This window comes from Limulus polyphemus, unplaced genomic scaffold (genome assembly GCF_000517525.1).
Source record: "Limulus polyphemus unplaced genomic scaffold, Limulus_polyphemus-2.1.2 Scaffold3048, whole genome shotgun sequence".
In the NCBI taxonomy this organism is placed as follows: Eukaryota; Metazoa; Arthropoda; class Merostomata; order Xiphosura; family Limulidae; genus Limulus; species Limulus polyphemus.
Window position 1 is genome coordinate 84,208 of NW_013668658.1, and position 24,558 is coordinate 108,765.

General features: G+C 34.5%; 1 protein-coding gene across 1 annotated transcript in view; it reads left to right on the top strand.

Moving 5' to 3' along the window:
- LOC106468540 (ABC transporter G family member 21-like) overlaps window positions 1-24,558 on the top strand; it is an 81,743-nt gene that overhangs the window by 41,140 nt on the left and 16,045 nt on the right. The window contains exons 3-8 of the mRNA XM_022396876.1: window positions 3,218-3,387; window positions 3,714-3,883; window positions 14,720-14,825; window positions 17,725-17,825; window positions 19,866-20,027; window positions 22,307-22,400. Coding sequence (XP_022252584.1) covers window positions 3,218-3,387; window positions 3,714-3,883; window positions 14,720-14,825; window positions 17,725-17,825; window positions 19,866-20,027; window positions 22,307-22,400 — 803 coding nt within the window. The remainder of the gene's footprint in view (window positions 1-3,217; window positions 3,388-3,713; window positions 3,884-14,719; window positions 14,826-17,724; window positions 17,826-19,865; window positions 20,028-22,306; window positions 22,401-24,558) is intronic.

A 24,558-nucleotide genomic window follows, 5' to 3' on the forward strand; every position in this document is an offset into this window, starting at 1 on the left:
ATATATATATATATATATATATATATATATTGTAAACTTTACTAGCATCAGGACACGAATTCGAGTAAAAGATACCAACATCTCTGGGATTTTAAGCTTGACACTAAAACTAATTTGCAAGCAAAGATCAATCCGAGTACAATAACTTTGTTTTGGCTGTACTTTACAGATATATATACTAACCTGAAATGTAAAAGGAACCCAAGTTAGTTATAGCTCCTATTTTAAAGATATCCACATAAAATAAGTAAAAAAAAATCATCTATAGGTATTTGCCATTTAAATTACATTTTGAAATGCGATCTACAATTTTCTAGTTTTGAGTCAGAAGATACAGGTAACAATATGTTCACAAATGACCAAAGAGCAAGCTTTACCGGGTTACAATATCATTTTCTGCAGATAAAATATAGCCAATTTATATTTTTAGCCGCTGCATAGCGGATCACAGAATGGCTCCGAGTTTGTTTGTACTTTTTATTTAAGTACAAACATTTAGCTCATAGCTCCGTCATCTCTTGACTGATTTGAGGTCTAATTACAGTTTCTGATTAAGGAGGTCAAACCCTTTCGATATATATATATTCGATCACACCCAATGTCTCATAGATTAATTTACTCTAATCCTGCCTAAAAGAAGTTCAAGTGCCACAGCTATCGAGAATTCCCTCTTGTTTTTTGTTGTTCTTTGTATTATAGAGCATAGCCACATTGGGTTATATGCTGTGTTCACTGATCGAACCCAGGATTTTAGCTTTGTAAGCCCGTAAACTCACCGCTTCCCACCAATGGACTCAAATATTTGGTTACAGACCTGCTGCGGCTATTGAAAATTCCCTCTTATTTGATAATGTATGTTTAAGATATATGTCATCTGGCTACTTGAGTGTATAACGTTTATGGCGCTAGTCTTAAGGCATTTTTCGACGGATCTTATTTTATTCTTTTATTCACGGTGGATGGTAACAAGATCTTTCAAGCTGTCTCAAAACCAACCCTCTTGTGTTAAAACTGAATAAATGGATTTATTGTGGGTTGTGTTAAAACCCCTCAAAATACAGTCCTGTACCTTCAAACAGAATGCTTTGATCTGTTGTGGCGCTGTGTTATAATTGCTTAACACAACCCTTCGAACAGTATACCTGGACCTGTTGTTCGTTGTGTCAGAATGATTGATAATAATAAAAACATACATCTACATTTAAATTCGACTCACTTGTAAGCGAATAAAGAAGCATATATAGCCTTTACCCGCACCGGTTAAAACAATGCTATTTCCTAACTTCCATTGTTATAAGATATATATATGTGTATTATAACAATCGAAGTTAGGAAATGGGACTTTGTACCCGGTGCTATAAAAGGCCGTGTCTGCTTCTTTATTTATATATAAGTGTGTACACCCGCACACACACACATATATATAGCGTATATATTTAAATGAATGCCTTGATCTCACCTAATTCACAGCAGAAAACTCGTGCAATAACTCTTACTAATATGAAGATTAGTGCGAGAAATCTTCAGGTATTTTTGCTATGTGAGTATAGTATCTAATTTCACGATTAAAAATATCGCGCGATACACCCCTTTTCACGTGACTTAAATTTCAGATCCCGTTTAAGCAAGGAACTACTCAAATGTGTTTTTTATACATCTTGTAGGGTTCAGTTCAAAATAATGGTGCAAGAACGGCTTAAACCTGACTGGTAGTACGTGATCTTATCTCTTATACCCAATGTATATAACAACTTCTTAAAATACTTTCATTCAGAGCAGGAAATTAAAAAAAAACACATATTGGGTTAAGCGAATGATGCAATAACAACATAACATAAAGACACGAGCCGTTAATTTTATGTTTTAAAGGTAATGTTGCTCTGCTTAATGACCATCTGTACTTAGCTCTGTTATCTTGCTGACTGACGACTACTATAACAACTAACTCTCTCACGCTGCGTCAATGATTGTAACAGTCTCACTAGATTTTTGGGCAAATATTTATATCGTGTTATCTTTGGATATCATTCAAAGTTAATTTAATTAATCCTGACAACAAAGTGGTTTTATATTTGGCAAGATGATTCATGAAGCCAAACTCTCCATATGGATATAGTTGTGTGCAAATTGTTCACGTGGTCTTAGTTGTGACAAGACACTCGTGTAGACATACTTATAACCAGAGTCCACCCACAAAGTATTAAACCAGGACAATCCGGTTGTACCTATTTACTAAAAAACAAAAAGGTGGGCTTCTATATAGATCTATTTGAGAAAGAACCGTCCAAGTAGACGTCGTTTTTGCAAAGCACTCCAACTATATGTCAATTTCTTGTTAGTAACTGCAAGAGCCTTCAACAAAGTGATGTTGTTACAAAGTGTTAAAAGGTTACCTGCAAAATGGAAGGCCTGATAGCTAAACTAATAAGATAACTTATGAAATGTTCAATACTAAATTGGCGCGGATGTGAAACAAGTCTTAGTTCTGTATTTTCTCTATGTGTTAAGTAGGTTATTCGATTTACTCATATTTAGCATTGTGAACCACCGGTACCCTAGCGTAAAGAAAACGGACTCAGTCTGCTACAACCTTCGTCACTTCGCTAATCGTGTCCTCTTCATTCGGATTTAAGGCTATTACAGAACACAACAGTGATGTTTTTAAACTACAGGCTCGAACTTTTTCATTTCTTTAAGGAGCCTTCACGGACAACAAATCAGTGTCAATCAGTAGAAAGAAGCTCTCGTAGGTTTGTGGTAGTAATACTAAAATATAATATAATAATGATTTTCTAAATAACATTTGTATCCTTGAGAACAATTACTTTCCATGAGGATTTTATTCGTTATGTTAGGTTAATATATAACTGATATGACATTTTAATAAAGAGTAAAAAACTAGGAATATGTTATATGAAACCTTTATAACTAGAACTGCACTTTGGAGAATGTGGTCTCTGTACATGGTTACACGTAATTTTAACAGAGTTAAAACTAGGACTGAAGTTTAACCACTAAGCTTTCTAAGCCTTTATAGCTAGAATTACAATATTTTTGTCCGGTTACGAGTAAGAGAACTATCTCAGTTGATAGTTTTATCATTCAAGACGATTCTCAAGACCGCGGTATCTTTGAAAAAGGGATTACACATATAGAAGTCATGTGGAAATATAAAAACTAATTTTTCTTAATTATAAACGTTATCCATGTTTTACAGGAGCAACAGGTTCCCCGGCTATCTCCACAACGCTACTTATATTTATCCACATCGGCCAGCTGAACTTGTCTTTCGAGATGTTTGCGTCTCCTATGATGAGAAGCAGATTCTTCAAGACGTTAGCGGAATGGTACGACCAGGGGAGGTGCTTGGGGTCATGGGTCCAAGCGGTGGGTAATAGATTTTTAACTCACCATGCACCATTTGTTAGGAAGGTTTACTAATTCTTTCACTCGTGCGTTCTTAGAACTTATACACCTGCTTCCTTCAAACGTAGTCTTTTGATATATATTTAGAGGCCAAACTAGTTTAATGGTTTAATTAATCTATTATTTTATCTGTTTTACACACAATCAAGTTATTCAAGGCGCGAGACTTTGCAGTTTTTCAACAGTGTAATAACTGTACTTAAGAAAGGGTTGTGTTAATCTCTCTCTCTCTCTTGTGTATTCCTTCTATGTGATAACATTTGACCATAATGAACTTTTTGTTCCAGGTTCAGGTAAGACGACCTTACTCAACGCTCTAAGTGGCAGGTTGAAGACAGACTCGGGTCTCATTACCTTGAACGGAGAAACCCTCACAAAAAAGCTACGGAGAAAAATCTGTTATGTGACACAGCAAGATATCTTCTTCCCAAATCTCACCTTGCGCCAAACACTCACAGTAAGTACTCAGTTAACACGTAACAAGATATCTTCTTCCCAAACCTCACCTTGCATCCAACACTCACAGTAAGTACTCAGTTAACACACAGCAAGATAGCTTCTTCCCAAACCTCACCTTGCACCCAACACTCACAGTAAGTACTCAGTTAACACACAGCAAGATATCTTCTTCCCAAATTCATATTGCACCAAACACTCACAGTAAGTACTCAGTTAACACGTAACAAGATATCTTCTTCCCAAATCTCACCTTGCGCCAAACACACACAGTAAGTACTCAGTTAACACGTAACAAGATATCTTCTTCCCAAACCTCACCTTGCACCAAACACTCACAGTAAGTACTCAGTTAACACGTAACAAGATATCTTCTTCCCAAATCTCACCTTGCGCCAAACACTCACAGTAAGTACTCAGTTAACACGTAACAAGATATCTTCTTCCCAAACCTCACCTTGCACCAAACACTCACAGTAAGTACTCAGTTAACACACAGCAAGATATCTTCTTCCCAAACCTCATCTTGCGTCAAACACTCACAGCAAGTACTCAGTTGATATAGTTGTTCAGCATCGAACTAGGTAACTTATACACTTACAGATTTTTATGGTTTTATGCCTTTGCACAAATAATGTAATGAGGTCATCTTTTAAAGAGGTTTTAATTTTTTTTCTGTGAAAGTAAGACCGTGTTTTATGTTTCACCAGATAGCTCAACGTACTACACCTCTTGATAAAATTGGCAGCTCTTGGTTTGTACGTTTTAACAACATGTGTATTCGTATGGATTGCGTCTTGACATTTTTCTTATCTTTACTGGCATATTATTTACTCAGATTTGAATTTTGTGAATATAAGTTGTTTAGGTAATCCAGGAAACATTTCATTTGTTGGTATAAATACTTATTCAGATAATCAGATGTTTTAATGCTAAGTTTGCTAAATTATCTTTCAAATCGACATCGAAAACATTTGCTAATAATACACAGCTGTGAAAATATCATGGTTTGTATAGATGATTAAATTAACTGTGCATATATGAACTAGATGAAGTTCATTTACCGAGCGTGGCCCAGTGGTTAGCGTGTCGGACTGTGAAGCTGAAGTTTCGTGGTTCGCGTCCCATTACCAGAAAATGAAGAAAAAATCTCGCCACGCATTTTGGAGCCATGGGTGTTTTATAAGAGTGACGGACAAATCCTACTAGTTGGTCAGACCCTAGTAGCTCAAGTTTAATGGCGGGTGTTATTAGCTATCCTCACCCTAATCTATCGGTTTCAATCTAGGGACGTCTGTGCGCAGCTAGCCTCGCTGCATCCCTGCGTGAAAATTCTAAAAACAAAGAAACAAACTTTTCGAGTTAACTATAGTATGATCTGTGTTACTGTGAAGTCAGTTGGATCTATAAAAATAGATACCATTTTACTTTACAATAAGGGGTTATCTGTGCTAGTCATTTCTAGCTTTGAAGTGATAGACTAAAGGGAAGGCAGCTAGTCAACATTACCTAGGTGTTTGACCAAATAGTGGGATTTGATTATCCTTCTTTTACCGCAAAGCGCAGAGTACGTTTCTGTGGTAAGGCAGAAAAAAACCTTAAATTCTTCGATTCACAGTAAAGGCATGCTGCCTAGAGTACCCACCCGGCCCAGAATCTTGTATAAAGGCTAAAACTAAATAGTGATTTTGACCAATAGGCCTAAAGTTTATGAAAAATCATATCTAAACGGCAACTTTTGCCGTTTAAACCGCAACTTTTAAATAACGATTTTATTTGATTTTATATACAAATCCGATTAATGAAGCAAGTATGTATTTCGGAAAGAGAACTCTTTTTTTGTTCGCACACGTTCTGTAAGCCAGTAACAATACCATCATGTGCATATTAGCCGACAGTGTTTGTACTCGTGATGTCTGGAAACCAGCAATAATGATTACCATCATGTGTATAATCAGCCTACAGTGTTTGTGTTAGTGATATTTGGAAACTTCTAAGTATGATTATAATCATGTATATATCAGCGTACAGTGTTTGTAGTGACGTCTGGAAACTTTGAATAATGATTACCATCATGTGTATGTCCGCCTACAGGGTTTGTATATTTGGAAAACAGAATGAAATAATAACCTGGTTAATGACATCTGTACTTGTGACTGTATGATTGTGTGGATATCAACTACATATGTTATGTATTTATTCTAAATATTCCACTGCTAGAGCCACAAGCTTTTCGTCGCTTTCCCCAATATGATAATCAAAACTGTGACCAGAATTAAACGTTTCGTCAAGCAGCTTTATAGTAGTTTTATTGAACATTTTATGTTTAAAAATGGATTAAAATGTCAGTGTACTTGGAAAAACCTTAGTTTTACTCTATAGTAATAAGCACCAAACGAAAAACAATTCATGTGCCACTAAATTATTGGTAAGAAATAAGCAAAAGCCTTTGGGTTCTCTCGTTATATGGTAATAAAAAACCCATTAAAATCAGAGAAAACTCGAAGTGTTGAATATGTATATCGCCTTAAATAAGTATGAAAGTTGTTCACTCTAAGGTGTTATAACTCTAAGTTTGAGTGTTGTATAATCATTTATACTATCACCTATAAACAGATTCATTAGATGGGATTCGAAGTTTAGTGATGAACAAAAAGAACGACGGCAATATGCATCTGATACTTGAACGTTGCGTGAGATACCTACAGGGTTTTTCCACAGGAAATATTGTGGAATTTCATTTAACATTTTTCCAGTCTGTAAATATTTGGGAATTCTATATAGGCTTCGGAAAAATTACATTTTAAAAATCTAACAATTTGAAGTATTTACTTTTTCTTCGTATTGATCGCCTAGGCGTCGGCTGCAACATTATGGGCAATTGGCTGGTTGCACGATGTATGCGATCAACCTATGTACAACGTGATCTAATCAGAAAGAGTCCTACAACAGAGATTTTTCATAATTAGATATTGGAAAATATGTGCCTCGCTACCCAGGCTGATGTTTTGTTGACTTCACACGCGTATTTCTGGTGTACGTCTCCAAGCTACTCTTATAATATAATGCTTAGAATGTTAGGGCGTCGATGGTTGTAGTGTTAATTGTATTTAACAGGGATATTTTGATAGCTTGGCCTCATTGCTATGATAGGTAGGTTGAAACCACTACCATTATCAATGTTTCTGGAGACCACTTGGGAAACTTAAATTATAGTTTAACATAGGGATCATCTAAACATGTGCCACAAATCACGTAAATATACCCGAAAGAAGTTGTTACAAGTTTACCTTGCATGTTATTCATACTTCTCCATTTAATCCGTAATGCTTACAACTAAAGATTTCGCGGTTGTTCAGAATATAAATAAAACTTAGCATGGCACAAACATGCCAAAGTGAACAGGGCAACACCGCGGGAGCACGGTCGCAAAGCGACTAGTTATAGAATTGGTAACAAATAATATAGCTGGACTATTAAATAGCTTATTTTGGCAAATCATTTGGTCATAAAAATGTTGGACAAAATGTAAATAGTTTTCTCCTTTCCTGGGATTAATGTTAATCGATGAGCATGCTCTACGAATATCTACCAGAATCCCTAATAAAACATCAAAGGGCAAAGTGTTAGAAAATCATAGGTTGAAATATTACATTCCTATAGAAAATGATGGCGATAAGTCATTTATATTATATTCTCGAGCTATGTGATGTGTCCACCATGGGGAATCGAACCCGCGGTTTTTGCAATGTAAGCCGTAGACTAACCACTGTCCCACCAGAGTACTAATGAATGTTTTCTGGAAAAAATATTGGAATCATTCTTTTTTTTTCTTGCTGAAAGTGTGAGAACCATATTTCATTACCAATCTATCTTAAACAATGTAAAATATAACTTGCTGCAGATGAAATCTTTATATTACGAAACGTTCAAATATTAAATATCTGTTGCTGTTTTACAAGTGTCAAATGTTTTTTGCTCTTGTCGTTGTGCTTTTGCTCATCACTGTCACATGAGTATGTGATTACAGTTTGTAGTTTTAAAGCCCAAAATGCCATCATCTTAAATCTGGGACTTATAACCTCCAAAATATTACCAGCCTAAAGTTGGATCTTATGAAGTCTAAGATCATTATTATTTTTCCAGGGTGATCTTACTGACTTTCCAAATTCATGTCTGCTAAAGTTAGAACCCTGTAGAGTCCAAAATCTTATCACCTCAAGCCTGGATCATATATATTTGTTTCTTTATGAACCCAAGTTTATATCTTTTTGTAGCCCTATATTACGCTAAGCAATGTCTGAATTCTACAGCATCCAGAAATTTTGTATGCTTTAATTTGAGTTTGTATTTGTTATCCTAGGTCGAGATCTCGTTGAATACGAGATTTCTATTACCTAAAGGTTGTACCTGGATTGATATATTTCCATTTTAGCTTTTCCTAAATTTACAAATCATAAATTAATTTTATACATATTAGCTAACTATTTAAAACTAATAATCTTAACAAATTAACACTTTTATTTTAAATGTAGAGGGACGGTATTGACTTTATCCAAGTTAGAAAGATAGAGTTACACAGCCGTGACTTTATGAACAGGACTGAATTTTTGACCAAATCTCGGATATTGCCACAGCTATTTCAAATTATGGACTGCCACTGTTCTTATGTTTCGGAAAAGATCTAAATATTGTTACATTACCTGAAAACAGCAGTTTCGTATATGTTTTAGATTAAGAGAAATATGCAGTTGAGAAGTGATAAAAATATTGTTCTTCTCACTTATTGAAAAGATGAGACATATAGTGAACAAAAGAGGACTAGTACGAAACAAAACTCCACTGGTAGGTTTTAATTTGAATTAGGACTACCGGCATGGAAAAAAAAAGCTCCACTGGTAGGTTTTAATTTGAAAGATGATGACCGAACGAAAGAAAACTCCACTGGTAGGTTTTAATCTGATCTAGTGTTTGAACCCTGTCATACATATATTAATATTTCTATAAATAATTTCCAATAAATTTAATGCTGGTGTCTTACCCTCCACAGCTACAAGGTTAAAACGGCTGACTTCACTGCTTAGTGGCACGTAGAAAGTTTGAATTGAAGGTATGGCATATTGCATCTATGTTGATACCTTCCACGGAGAGCTGCTGTTCGAATCGTAATTCGAGTGGAATCTTATTTTTGATTAATTTAGAATATCATGCCATATTAAAATGTAGAGGAGATTTAGAGAAGTAAGTATTAAAAGAATGGTGAAATATATTGCTTCTATTTTCCACTATCAAAGTCAGAATGCTTAAATTGACTAATGCAGTTTATTCAGGTTTTGATCAAGATAAAGTAAAATTTATTTATTTTCGAAAATAGTTTTGCAAAATGAACAACATACGTAATAAAAAATCTGACCATTTTATATGAAAGGCATTTAAAATTCTTGGTGGGCACAGCACATATAGCTCATTGTGTAGCTTTGTGCTAAACAATAAACAAGAATTTGGAATTTTAAAACGTAAAAAAATGATTGCAGTTTGGCTAGTAGGATTCACAAATGAACTATTACTCTCTACGTACAAAATATATTTATATATAAATCACTATTTCATGAAATGTAAACTTTACCCCTTAACAGCTGCAAAGTAAGCGATATTGTTTTTCAAAAATGCAAAATATGAATATCTTATCACAGCATTTCACACGTAAAAAAACAGCAAGTTAGGAAAAAGAGATCAGTCATATAAAGACGTGATATATAATACATAAAAATAGTCAAGTTACATAAAATTGGGCAAAACGTGTTCTTTTTATATTCATGTTGCTGTTTGTCCCAGTTGCTATATAAAAAAAATACCTGAATTATATTTTCTAAGTCTTCTAGAAATCAAGTTAAAGATAGTCACAAAAACCGTTTTTGGTATATTCTAATGACAACCAATAAGAATACCTTCATATGGGCTACTACAGTATTCTACTATATTTATTATTTAAATGTAATTGTTTCTTGCTTTTGAGGATGTACTTTCTTTTATCTCATCAATTGATATCATGGTTTTCCATCTTTACTTTATATCATAATGTATATGCAATATCTTCTTTAGAAGGAACCTATCAAAGCGCCACAGATGTGCAGGACACCTTGGTCTGCTTAAAAGTTCCTCAACCTAACATCTTTCACTTCCATTAGAAGACTCTTTCAACAACTGTAACCTCCCAGTGTCCTTAGGCCCAATTAAAAAGATGGAAATAAAACAATATGGAAGAAATTGATGGCGTTGCTTAAAGTTATCCAATTTCCTAACACTTCATCATTTGCTTTGTCATTGGCCATAATAAGTACTCACAAGTGGAGAGACAGCAGACAGACATGTAGAAGATTTAAGGACTTTTCTTCAAGCCTGTGTCCCCTAATGTGACAGCGGTAGGCTTATGGTTTTACAACACTAAAATGCGGGGTTCGATTCACCACGGTGGACACAGCAATTAGCCCAATGTGATTTTGCTAAAACAAAACAAATCCAAATCAAGTCTCTTGCCTTCTTAGAACCACTGCAACTGTGATAACATAGATGGTGAATTAGTACTTTTATTGATCTGTTCAAAGTAGTGGAGGATAAATAGAAACATGTGTACATGCATAATGTACAGATCTATTCTGGTATGTTGATATTATGGTTGTACGTATTTACATCACCTTACTCTCAAACACTATAAAAGTAATTGCATGGAAGAGTGGGTGTAAGTTTAAATGGGACCACATTCAGTAACTTTGACGTACTTGGTTAGTGTTGATTAACGAATTAATAACTTACCAACAATATTTTCTATGAAAGCAATGCTTTGTTTTTCTGTCGTGGAACAGAAAAACTGCAAAACAACAAAAAATATAGGTAATTTATAATATAAGTAAAATAAACCTCAGAATATCAAATACATTTCTTTATAGATTCACAGTGGATATATCTAGTGTAGCAGGCATAGCTTTACAGAATGATAGAAAGCAGGGACTCAAAAGTCAGTTACAGGAAGCAACGAATTATATAAAGTGCATAATATGTCAAGGTATATTGTTCTGAAGCAGAAAGAGAGTCAGATAAAAGTTGCCAGAACTGCCAAATGTGATGAAGTAGCTGAAAGATTAACTCCAGAAATTGATAACCAGTTATGGATGAAGGACGAATCTTCAAAATGGCACAAAAAGTGCCGAAATCTCTACTACAATGAGAAAAGTCGTAATCATGCATAACGAAAAGGCTAGATATTGTAAATGATCCGATTGAAAATGACTCCTGCCTATCTGACCCTATTTGAACCCTAGTTCATGTGTGTAACTTCTATAAAAACCTGCCACAAAGGAAAAAAACCCACTTTTAACGTACATCTAAAAGCAGGGAAACCATAATCTTTCAAAAGTAAAATCACTGTAACGTGATCTGAATACCAAAAGAACATTTTTAGTATAGCATGTACATTATTGAGAAATAGAGTAAATTTGTAAGGGTGCGTAGATTTTTCAAGAATCTACTATTATCACTGATGTACCACTTGCAGGTGCAACATCAACGTGAGTAAAGTTCACTCCCATATAATCTAAGATAGGCTAAGCACCTTTTCTGTGCATTAAAATAAAAAGTAAAACATTATATGGCAACATTTATTGTCATGTAATTTATGAATATAATTAAAATGTGGATATTTCTGTTAATATAGTCTGACGTTCATCTATATTTTGACTTCTAGAAGATTGATCATAATATTTTTCAGGTTGCCCACCTGGGCATTGTTTAATTAAGCATCCATGTAGTCAACTATAAATAGCAGACGGGTTGGGTAAACGGATCTGGCCTCCCGGGTGCATGTCCTCGTGCAGGGACTAATAAGGTATAGAAGTGTCAGTATGATGAAAACCCCTTGCTGAACCCTTTAACTTCCTCAAGATATGACAAGTCATTACACACTGAACCCTAATAGATGTGAAAAATCTGAAGCCACTAGTTCATAGTTCGTTTCTAGGCCGTTTACACCAAAGTATTTTTAACTCGTAAAATTCCTAGAAACATCTAAAAAAATTTAAAGTTTTCGTTATGACTTTGTAAAAAAATGGCACACATGTTGAGATGTTAATTCAGGAATGTTTTAAAGCATTATAAAACGTAATTAACTTTAACATCCAGTGTTTTTTTTTAGTTACTACCAATATTGGTAAATCGACTGATAACCAGCTGGTGTTTATATAAAAGCTCTTCATCAACGTAACGAACTTTGAATGTATTCAAAGTTTTCTCTCTGTTGTAATTATTATATACCTTTCGCTGTTGCTACTCGTGTTTAGTTAGCATGTTCATAAACATATCTTATGTCGAATAATACCATCGAATGCTCAGTAAATAGAGGCGAGCTTGTGTGACTCACAAACTCAATATATACATACACACACACACATATATATATATATATATATACTGTGTGTATTGGGATATTGATAAGAGCACTTCTAAAACCGTTTTTTGTTTGTAATTTCTTTGTAATTAAGCACAAAGCTACACAATGGGCTATTTGTATCGAAACCTGGTTTCTAGCGTTGTAAGTCCGCAGACATATCGCTGTGCCTCCAAAACCAGTGGTATTGTCTAAAATACCCATAATACTCCAACGCCCGTGATATACATAACTCAAATGAACATGATCCCTTTCAAACATGTGTTTCTTTGTATTGCAGAGTCGTATCACTCAATGTAAACTCTATGGCAAGATTACTCATTTTATTACGTGTAAGTGTGTTCAGTGACCTGTCAACTTTAGAATACTTTTATAGTGATTGTGTATTTTAACTTTAATTTTTTTTTCATGAAAACCTTCCGTTTCTGAGAAAACGTGGCGCCTTCCCCACCACTCCTTTCTGTACACTCTCTGGCGTATTTCACACACAAAATTCTGGCTTGCCAGTAAATGGTGCTTAAGTTCAGTAAAACTTTGGCAAACACCAAAATGAATTATAACGAAACGTATCGAACTCGTCAACGCTTTTAAAGGCGAAACAAATTGTAATTCATTTGTAGTACTTACATAATTATTTAAAATCTGTAAGTATTGTTAAACTCTAAAGATATTATACCGGTTTTTATGGGGTATCCTTTTCTTTAATAATTTTGTTTTTAAGTCAAGTAATCATTGTTACTCTTGTCGACGTCAGATAAATACAGGTAGGGCGTTAAGATATCGTCTGCCCGTTTAGTCCTAGCGGTTTCTGAAGATTGGATAAAGACAGGATTACTCAATGTTGTACACATTGATATGTTAAAGAAAACAGTTTATGGTTCATAGGTCACCACCAATATAGTAAGTTGTAGGACCACCTACTTGATTTTTTTATTTTCTTCACGTCTTAGAAACATACTTTTGTCTTACTCTAAACTTCTAGGATGGGGGTCTATATGTCGCTTAATGACTTCATTCTGCTAATAATATGTTTTCTGGTGTGCTTTTGAATGCAACGGTTACTTTTATTAAAGAAATAATAGTTTTTTTCTAAAAAAACAAACAAACTTTGAGACACCTTTGTGACTCCACTTTATTATGACCTATGCATAATTTATATTCGGTAGTTTAGAAAGAAAAGTCAGCGAAAAGTCACCTACATCTGCTCAAAATCTTATAGATCACACTACATGAACCTGATTGGAATGTCTTCAGTGTCCTCGTACAAAGCACAGGAAGTACAGTGCTACCTATCGAGTGTGCGAGGAAACAACAACGTCTGTTATAAAACTAAGCTATATTGTAATATAAATAAAACAATAGGAAAAAATGAGTTATCAAGAATCTAACAAAATATTTGTTAACAATATTAATTGTTTACTAAACATTTAAATATATACAAACCCCGTCCTAGTACTTGCATTAGAAAAATTCACCGTTTTAGTTAAGAGTTGAAGCACCAATAACTGTACTGTGGGTTGTGTAGGCAGCATAACTTTCGTGATCCAGTGACTTCTGTTTTTCAATAGGAGTTTGTAGATTGTCGACCATTCTTAACTAACGAACTTCTTTATTTATTTATGCCGACATGATACTCTTCTTCTGTATATCTTTGTCTATCAAAAACAAAAACAAAACTGTTACGCTGAATAATAACTATCCCAGACTTTACAATGTGTAAAACTTACTGCCTTACAGTAAATGATAAAACTAAATCATTGACAACTGCAGCTTTTAGAATTCCCCCAGTGGCACAGCGGCATGTCTGCGGACTTACAACGCTAGAAACCGGGTTTTGATACCCGTGGTGGGCATTGCACAGATAACCCATTGTGTAGCTTTGTGCTAAACTTCAAACAAATAAACAAAAGCTTTTAGAAAAAGTAACACTCGTCAGACTAGTCAGTCAATAATATGAGAAATTTACACTGACAACTCGGATATAAGGGGAAGTATATTTAATGTAACTCTTGCTTGCACATAGTTTTGGTTAGATTGTATGCACGTTGGTTTAAGTTACGTAATGTTGCTTGTATGACGTTGTTATTTGTAGTAGTATAAAGGAGTTTTATAATTTTCGTTTAGATATTTCCCCAAAATACGTTTCAGCTGTACCCTATTCATTTGACATATATCATATAATGCGTATATATATGTGCAATATCATAAAGCAGTATTGAGTCTATTATAACCAATCTCAAAAACAGACCTACTTTTCAAATACTTTTTGAATTATTTACTGGTATTTAATATATATGTAATTATTACTATTTCAAGCTTGACTAAGTGTATATGATATGTAATTACGAAACCGCTGTTAATTGCAGCTTATTACTAAAAAGTACTACTATTTTTCAGTATTCTGCGTTGTTGAGATTACCAGACAATATGTCCTATCACGAAAAGATAGAACACGTGGACCACATCCTAGACGTGTTGGACCTAAGCCATTGTCAGAACACTGGTAGGTTTTGGTTTTGCCACACATTTTTGTTCTAATTAAGCACATATTTTCTATTTAATTAAATCTTCTAATTTTACTACTCTTCATTATCATCTTTGCCACAGAAAATGTTTACACCACCCGTACCAATGTGCCACCCGTACCAAGCAGATTAACAGTTTTTGAGAAGCTCTATGTTCAGGAAACTTAGTTTTTAATTGCATCAATGTTTACGAATTTGAGAGAGATTTCACAAAGGTTGAGAAATATTTAAAATGTAAATCCATTCCTTTGAGTTAAACGTATATAGAATGTTAAAACAATAGCAAATTTTAGCATTGAACACTTTCAGATATCAGATTTAGATTACATTTTAGGATGTCATCTAAATCTCAAACAAAAGAATTATTAAGTTTATTCGTTTGTTTTTAAGCATGAAGCTGCTCAACGGGCTATCTATGTTGTGACCACTGATAGGATCGAACCCCCAAATTTAGCGTTATATGACATTAAGCTTACGGCTGAGCCTCTGAATATACGCAAGTTATTTACTGGGGGGGGGGGGAGGTAATATTTTCTCAGCCACAAAATAATTAGGTAATTTAAGAATATGACAATTAGCGCGACGTGCATGTCTTATTGAATACTGTGATAAAGACCTCTCATAAATTATTTAGGGAAATTTAAGCATGGAAAGAAAAGTATATAAAATAATGTAGTTTAGACAAACAACCATAGTCTGAATCAGATGTCGGTCCTCTAGTAGATTAACTACCTTCCTCTCACTTTTTTGTTTTCATCTTTTGTTATCTTTAACTTCAGTTAGAAAAAGTACATACATTAATATATGTCATGGTTAATCAAAAATATTCGGATAATGAACCCAATTTCAGTCTCAGAAATTGAAAAATAAAATAAAAATGACGGTCAACACATTAGATTTATTAGTGTCTATAAATGACCCATTTTCTCTTGTTGTAAGTTCTGCTCTAATATCTACCCTTGACACAATAAACACAAACCTTTGCCATCTAACTTCTGACAATAATTAATGAAAAAAATAAATGACCCATTTTCTATTGTTGAAAGTTCTGCTCTAATATCTACCCTTGACACAGTAAACACAAACCTTTGCCTCTAACTTCTGACAATAATGAATGAAAAAATAAATGACCCATTTCTATTGTTGCAAGTTCTGCTCTAATATCTACCCTTGACACAGTAAACACAAACCTTTGCCTCTAACTTCTGACAATAATGAATGAAAAATAAATGACCCATTTGCTATTGTTGCAAGTTCTGTTCTAATATTTACCCTTGACACAATAAACACAAACCTTTGCCTCTAACTACTGACAATAATTAATGAATTGTTCACGGTGTTGTTAACAGGCCAAACTATTACCTAATGTGTTATCGAAAGAATCACGTACCGTACAAACTCTTTGAACCTAGCATAGTTTGAAGGTTATGGTGCTTGATTAGCAGTTTGTGGATCTAGGAATCAAAACCCGGCGCCGAATACACTCAACCTTTCAGCTGTGGGAGTGTTGTAATGCAATGGTCAATCTCATTATTCATTGATAAAAAGTAACCTAACAGTTGGTGGTGGATGCTGATGGCGAGTTGAGTTCCTTGTGGTCGACAGTTCAAAGTTAGGAACAGCTGCAAATAGCCCTAGTAGTTTTGCTATAAACCAACAAACAAAGAAACGAACGAACGAACTTTTTGACAGTACTTAATGAGTTTCTCTCAAGCTTATTATGAAAATATATTTAAAAGAATAACAATAATTTGCTTAAACGTCAAGTTCAAGATTAGGTGCTTAGTTTCAGGTAATATAGACATAGGCATATTTAGAGGATATCATTAAAGTCTAGTTTCAGGTAATATAAATATAGGCCTATTTAGAGGATATCATTAAAATTTAGTTTCAGATAATATAGATATAGGCCTATTTAGAGGATATCATTAAAGTCTAGTTTCAGCTAATATAGATATAGGCCTATTTAGAGGATATCATTAAAGTATAGTTTCAGGTAATATAGATATAGCCCTATTTAGAGGATATCATTAAAGTCTAGTTTCAGGTAATATAGATACAGGCCTATTTAGAGGATATCATTAAAGTCTAGTTTCAGGTAATATAGACGTAGGCTTATTCAGAGGATATAATTAAAACAGATCAGTAAAACATTTTGATTTCATAAAGCATACAAAATATACCTGTATTCAGGAAACATATGATATTAAAGTGACCTTTATTCCAATTAAGTGAAAGGGGTACAGTCATTTGAGAGAAGTAAAACAAAATATTTTTTTATAGATAACGGTATTAAAAATGAGTCGCAGTGGTTCACGGAGAAGTGTCAGGTATAGGGAAAAAATATAAATAAAAAGTTGAAAATTATGGCTTTTTACTTTCTTTCATGATATTTTTACTGAATGTTAGTTAATTATATTTAAATCATATAAGTTATATGTAGCCTATGAGACTATGTCATAATTTCATACTGATATGAAATATGTATACTTCTGCCAATGAAAACGTGAAAACAATCACATCGTTTCTGTTACAGCTACTATGCGCGCTCTAGTTGAGTTTATTATTTGAGTGTTTGGGTAAACAGGCTAAACAACAGCTATTAAAGTTTTCACATTACTTATAAGGTTTAACTGGTCAGGTTCGAAGGGTAAGACTATTGTTCGTTACTACATATATAGTTATAAGAGATTCGACAAAGTTCTTGCTAAATGTATTATAGAGAAAGACAACTTTTAGGATCATAACCTTTAATGATTATATATGACTTTTGTCAGCTTTTTTTTTTTGGCATCTAAATCATTCCTCATTTATCACTGATTTGACAAGATCTATGCTAAGATTATTCTACAGATGTTTTACTTGATTTATCTTCAGTTATAGGAGACGTGATGAAGCGAGGTCTGTCTGGAGGGGAGAAGAAAAGAGCCAACATCGCCAGTGAGCTGTTGACAAACCCATCAATTATATTTCTTGACGTAAGCCTTTAAAACAATAGCTGTTAAATCCACGTTATGTTGTCATGTCATCTATTAGCATTGTTTAAAAGCTAGTGTATAAAAATCGCATACCTCAGATAGCTGTAGTTACACGGATGTAATTTTTTCGTTGTTCTTGGTTAATAGCCAGTACTATCACTTAAACCTAATTATTCATTAATTACCAGTTACTTTACATTCTATATTTCGGTTGCTTATCTACTCATATCTTCATGGGAGTCCTGGGAAACACTTTATTTGGTGAAAGGAGACGAGATTCAATATTGGGTCAACGTTTTAGAAAGGCAGATTATCTACCCTTTCGGGGCTCTCATAATCCAGAAGGATTTTGTATGTTTTGTTTTTACTCTTCACTGAGTCTTTAAGTAGTTTGGTGTGCACTAACTACGATCGTATTGTGTTGTGACTTTCGAATACTGTTCTGTCTATACTGTTTACATATCCTTTTCATGTTTTCAGTGATACCTTTAACATAAGATAATATGGCTGTGTATGTGTAAATTTCGCACTTATTCTCAGTGTTTTTTCTTTATCAAATGTTTAGCGAACCCCCTGTCAAGGGTAGTCGCAGTGATGCATTTTCTCCCCTTTTCTAAGCAACCTCTATATTAGAAATCGTATTTAATTTGGAAACTAGGAAGCCTCTGGCGCTAGTCTTTATACTGTTGGGTTTGTTTGAGCCGTAGTTGAGGTATTTTATCAGTATCTGTGGGTTTCCTGTAAATTACTGTGGTGTATGAGTTATAGTGATCACCCCATTTAGGAATGGGGACTTGTTATTTTCTTCTTCTCAATTGTGATTTGTATTTCTAGATTTTGTCTGCTCAGGCAGTTTATGAATACTAGAATATGTGTGTATTGGCAGTAATGTGTAGTCATAATACGAATATATCATTAGCATAACTAAGCCAATTACTGCGTGGGAGCTTACGGTAACTATTTTGAGGGTGTTATCTTCGAAATGTTTCACGTAGAGGTTACCAAGTACTGGTGAAAGGGGTGCGCCCATAGCTAGGCCCTTTTGTTATTGGTTTTGTTTGTTTGTTTGAGTTATGCACAAAGCTACACAATGGGCTATCTGTGCTCTGCCCACCACGGGTATCGAAACCCGGTTTCTAGCGTTGTAAGTCCGTAGACATACCGCTGTGCCACTGGTAGGGGCTTAGTGGTAGTATTCATCTTCATGTTGGAAGTACGTTATGTTGACACAAAAGGTTGTGGGTTCTATTATTGTAAAGATTGTCAATTAAAAGTGTTGCTCGAGAGTTCTATCATTTTCAAGGTGTTGGCAGAGTAGTTGTAGCGTTTCAGGGGCTGGTATGATCGTGAAGAGGTCGGGTACATCGTAATTGACCAATGTGTCTTTGAGGTTATCATGATAGCTTTTATGATCTCTACAAAGTTTACTGAATTCTTAATATTTTAGGATGGCTTACGGAATTGAACCTCTTCTCCTACCATCACATCAGTTCTCGGAACTTCCCTGGAAATGGCAGCAGATTGGCAGCTAAAACATAGGATGTTTATTAATTAATAATTAGTATCTAATAATAATAATAATCACAATAAAAAAAACAACGAATAGTTAGCTTGGCTAATCATGACAACAACTGACATACGATTAGCATAATATTTCGGTAAGGTATAACTGTTTGTTTGGACTAGTATGTTATTGGTTAAAACAGATAATTCCTATAATACATAAGTAGTTGAATCTAGTTAATGAAAGGTGATGAAATATGAGCGAATACGTTATATAATAAAGTTTTCTAATCTGATTTACAGCATCTGGAAGCAGAGGGCGCTTGAAAGTTAATTATGAATAATCACATATTTATTAAAATATTAAATCTTCATGATACAAGAATGAAATTATCATTTTTTCGTTTTTGGTCCCATTTCGAAAACTTTGGAATTGGATGCTTAACAAGCACATACATTTTTTTATTCATCAAGTTTAGTTTTAGAAATAAGTTAGAATATAAAGATAATAACAGAGCTGTTTGTTCGATATTTCAGGAGCCAACATCAGGTTTAGATTCTAGCACTGCTTTTTCTCTTATGTCTATGTTAAAGGACTACGCTGAGAAAGAGAACAAAACCGTGATAATTACAGTTCACCAACCTTCTAGTCAAATATTCTACATGTTTGGTCGTCTACTTCTGCTTTGCAACGGACAGGTATAAAGCAATCACCACTAAGAAATTACCAATTTTTTTCCTGTTTTTTATTAATATCCTTAGCTCTGTTAAATTATAAGTTATTTATATATGCCTCAAAAACGTTTATCAAAAATAATACATTCAGTTTAAGAAATAAACAAACATGATACAGACCTCTTGGAGCAGGAAGGATTGATGCCTAAACAAATATTAGGTTTTGTAGAGATTTTTGGTTAGATTAGGAGTTCTCAAATTGTGGGTCGCAGAAGGCTAAAAAGATGGTTTTGAATGGGTTGAAAAGATGCAGCAAATTTCTTTCGATTTTTTTAGCAAATACTAAACCTTCTCAACCTCTTCACCGTTTAGCTGTGCTACGGGGTAGACGTTTCTCTTTTATTTCTTCCTTCATATTTTCGCCAAAAACCACACAAGAATTATATGCGTATAACAATTCATAATTTTTAACTGATAGACAAGAGGGAACAAGACCCATCTATAACTCTTAGTTATGCTAACCGAATAGTGGGATTTGACACGTCGCTCATACAGTGCTCCCACGGCCCCAAAGTAGTTGACACGTTTATCGATGACGGGAAGTAAACTTGAATTTCCCGGGTTCACAGTCCGGGCACGCTAGACGCTTGAGCCCAGCCCTTCTTTTCAGCATTCTACATTTTTGTGACTGAGAGTTTTCAAGTTATGGAATAAATAAATCGAATTCTATGTGTAAAAAAGTATTATTATCCTAGCGTTTAGTTTTTTAAAATGGGAGCTTTTCTGTTGATTTTAGTTATCTTATAAATGGGGAGGGTCTAAATTGTTTCTGTTCACTGTCACAAAAATGGTGCAGGCCTGACAAAACTTGAGAACCCCTGGGTTAAGATTAACTTTGTAGCGTTGATTTTGACATTTTAGTACCGGGGCTTTAGGTATGGTATTCAACTAAAGAATGAAAGATTGGATAATTCATAACATTTGTCTTACTTAGTAGCAACCCAAGCCCAAGTATTTTGTATTAGAATGGGAAAGGGTAAAAAGTCATGTTACTTTAAAGGCTGTCATAATGTTACCCAACTCGGTTTTAACTTGTCTACATTGAATTTATAAAAATGTTACTTATACTGAAACTAGCTGCTTCTTATGAAGAGTTAAAAACAGCATGTTTTTTTTCTTCAACTGAATCCTCTATGAAAGCTTTAACAGACTCTACCTGTCTTACTATTTGTAAATTTATTTTGACTGACCTTTGATTATTTAGTGGCTCATTTTCATAGCCTTACAATTGTTATTTTAGCTGTGTTAACCCTTGTTTAAGAAAGACTTTGCTACAGTTAATTCTAGTCTAAATTTGAGCATGATTAAATTTATTATTTTAAGTTGCTTTTCTTAGTTCAAAGCTACACGATGAGCTATCTGTACTCTGGAGGCCCGGCATGGCCAGGTGGTTACGGCGCTCGACTCGTAATCTGAGGGTCGCGGGTTCGAATCCCCGTCACACCAAACATGCTCGCCCGTTCAGCCGTGGGGGCGTTATAATGTGACGGTCAATCCCACTATTTGTTGGTAAAATAGTAGCCCAAGAGTTGGCGGTGGGTGGTGATGACTAGCTGCCTTCCCTCTAGTCTTACACTGCTAAATTAGGGACGGCTAGCGCAGATAGCTCTCGTGTAGCTTTGCGCGAAATTCAAAACAAACAAACAAACTGTACTCTGTACACCGCAAAAAATCGAACTCCGAATTTCAATGTTGTAAGTTTCGAAACTTACCATTGACCCACCGGATGATATTATTTTAAGCAACACGGTGAATAAAAAAAATCATATCTGTACCCCTATATTAAATTTAAGTTGAAGTTAAGCCTAATTCTAAAATTTTTCGTGGTTAACGTTTCTTTACGCTTTTGTGTTTATCAGCGAATATAAAATGTTGTTGTTGTTTATGAGCTGTGGCTTATTGCAAACCATTGGTAGTGATTCCAAACGTAATAATGTTCACAATCGTCATAGAAAAATAATATTTTGGTAGAGCTTTTGTAACAGAAGAGCGTAATGGTATTGTTTATATTTTATGGAGTATAGTAGGATAATTACTTCTTGAAATATAGAAAAACAATCCACTCATCTTTTTCTTCCCGTACAATATAACTTTTAGGCCTAAGGCTTGTGTGTGGTCTCTTTAAAATATACGTTCTATTCTACAAGTAAAACGTTTATAAGTTTCTATCTATTTAAATGGCACGCAGTTGTGTGAGAATACAGCGTGAAAATCTGAGAGCACTATATACTTTTCTTTTTCAGTTGGCCTATTTTGGTGAGACCAGCCAGGTGGTGAACTTCTTCTGTGAAATAGGGCTCCAAATATCACCTCATTATAATCCCGCTGACTTCATTAGTAAGTGTCCGCGATAGAAGTAACTCTATACACCAAGTGGTTATTTCGTGGCCAAAAAAGTAAAATAATTATAATGTAATGCTTTCACTGCTTATTTCAGTGGTTATTTTTGTATTAGAGTTATTTTCTTTATTTTCGTTTTTTTTGTTTTCGGAATATAATTCTTGAGGTTATATTTTGATTTTGTTGCCTTGTGCTTTTAAAATGTTGAATTATAAAATTAAAAATTCTTTGAGTTTGAAACATTTTTTATCTTAGATATTTTGATGACGCCTTAGCATGTTTAGGTTCTGATCAAATGGTTGAACTTTTTTTAAGTTGTTTAAACAATTCATATCCTGATATAAAGTTTACTGATGAAAATACCCCCCTGTGGCACGGCGCTATATCTGTGGACCTACAACGCTAGAAACCTAGTTTCAATACCCCTGGTGGGCAGAGAACAGATAGCCCTTTGTACTTAACTTTAAACAAACAACAAATTAATGAAAAAAAGGGAGACATTTCATTTCTTAGTATAATAATTAAAAAAGGTGGCCAGTGCTGTTAAAACAATGACAACAAAATTAAATAAGCCACATACCATGATATATTTTGCTCATTATAAGCGACATAATTGGCCTTATTAAAACTTTGCTGGTTCCTGTTAAAATTGTTTGGAATTCGAAATAAAGTCTAGGGGAAGAAAAAATTATCTAGAAAATATATTTGTTAAAAGTAATCATTTCTTTGCAGTTTTTTGTTACAATATGTACAGCAGTCCTCGAGAAAGAAGAGTATTAAAAATTTGGGTTATTGTGTCATTTCGTTCATGCTTGGATTGTAAGCTGAGGTAAATGGAATGTGGGTAGGAATAGCAAAAGGTTGTAAAAGTCCTCTATCGGTAGTATTTATAGTTACACCTAGAACCGTTTTTATCTAAAAAAATAAAGTTACGACTGCTCACAAACAGGTGGCTTATAGCATTGAATGTAGGGAGTGAGAAAGAGTTTATACATAGGAGAATATAGACGCCACCTATCGTCAATAAATAATAATGAACAAGGATAATCAAATATTGGTTAAACATTTTAAAGATACAAGGCCTAAGAGTAAAACTAAAACCTGGAGAATTATCTGTTCTGAAAAAATGTCCCAGACAAACGAAAAATAAAGGAAGCACTATTAATAAAGAAAAATAAAAAACGTTACACTATACTCAATTAAATGTTTTGGACTATGACGTCATCCGTTGTTGTGTATATGAACGTAATATACGATTGTCAATTAAACCTGACGACACCGCGTTCTGTCATGTTTTAATTGTGAATCCTTTTTAGCTGTTTAATTTTTAATAGATTTACTTCTATTCGCAAGCCTTACATGCGGAAGAAAAAAATATCAATAATAGCAAGGTTTAGTTTGTTTTCAATTTATGCAGAGCTACACGAGGGCTATATGCATTAGCCGTCCATAAATTAGCAGGAAAGGCAGCTAGTCATCATCACCCATCGCTAAATCTTGGGCTACTCTTTTTTACAAACGAATAGCGGGATTGGCCGTAACATTATAACGCCCCCAAGGGTGGGCATGTTTGGTGGGACGAGGATTGGAACCCGCGACCCTCAGATTGTTAGTCGAGCGCCCTAACTACCTGGTCCTGCCGGGCTAATAGCAACATTGAATGAATGTTTAATCCGACAATATCCCACATCTAAACCACCATTTACCGTCTGCTGCCAGTTGAGAGAAGATATAAGTGCTTCTGATGAAACAGAATATTAAAAATAAAGATTAAAACAGTTTAGCACAATCGGACCGCTGGAGGTGAGTAGTAAAACTTTTATCCTGAAGATTGGACTCAGTACCACCCTCACCCCATATTGGTAACATACTGAATGCATATTTTACTTCTCCAACTATTTAGTTTGAACCCTTGTTTTATTTGTCTGTCTTTTATGGAGCCCGGCATGGTCAGGTGGTTAGCGTACTCAACTCGTAATCTGAGAGTCGCTGGTTTGAATCCCCGTCACACCAAACATGCTCGCCCTTTCAGCCGTGGGGGCGTTATAATGTGACGGTCAATCCCACTATTCGTTGGTAAAAGAGTAGCCCAAGAGTTGGCGGTGGGTGGTGATGACTAGCTGCCTTCCCTATAGTCTTACACTGCTAAAGGTGG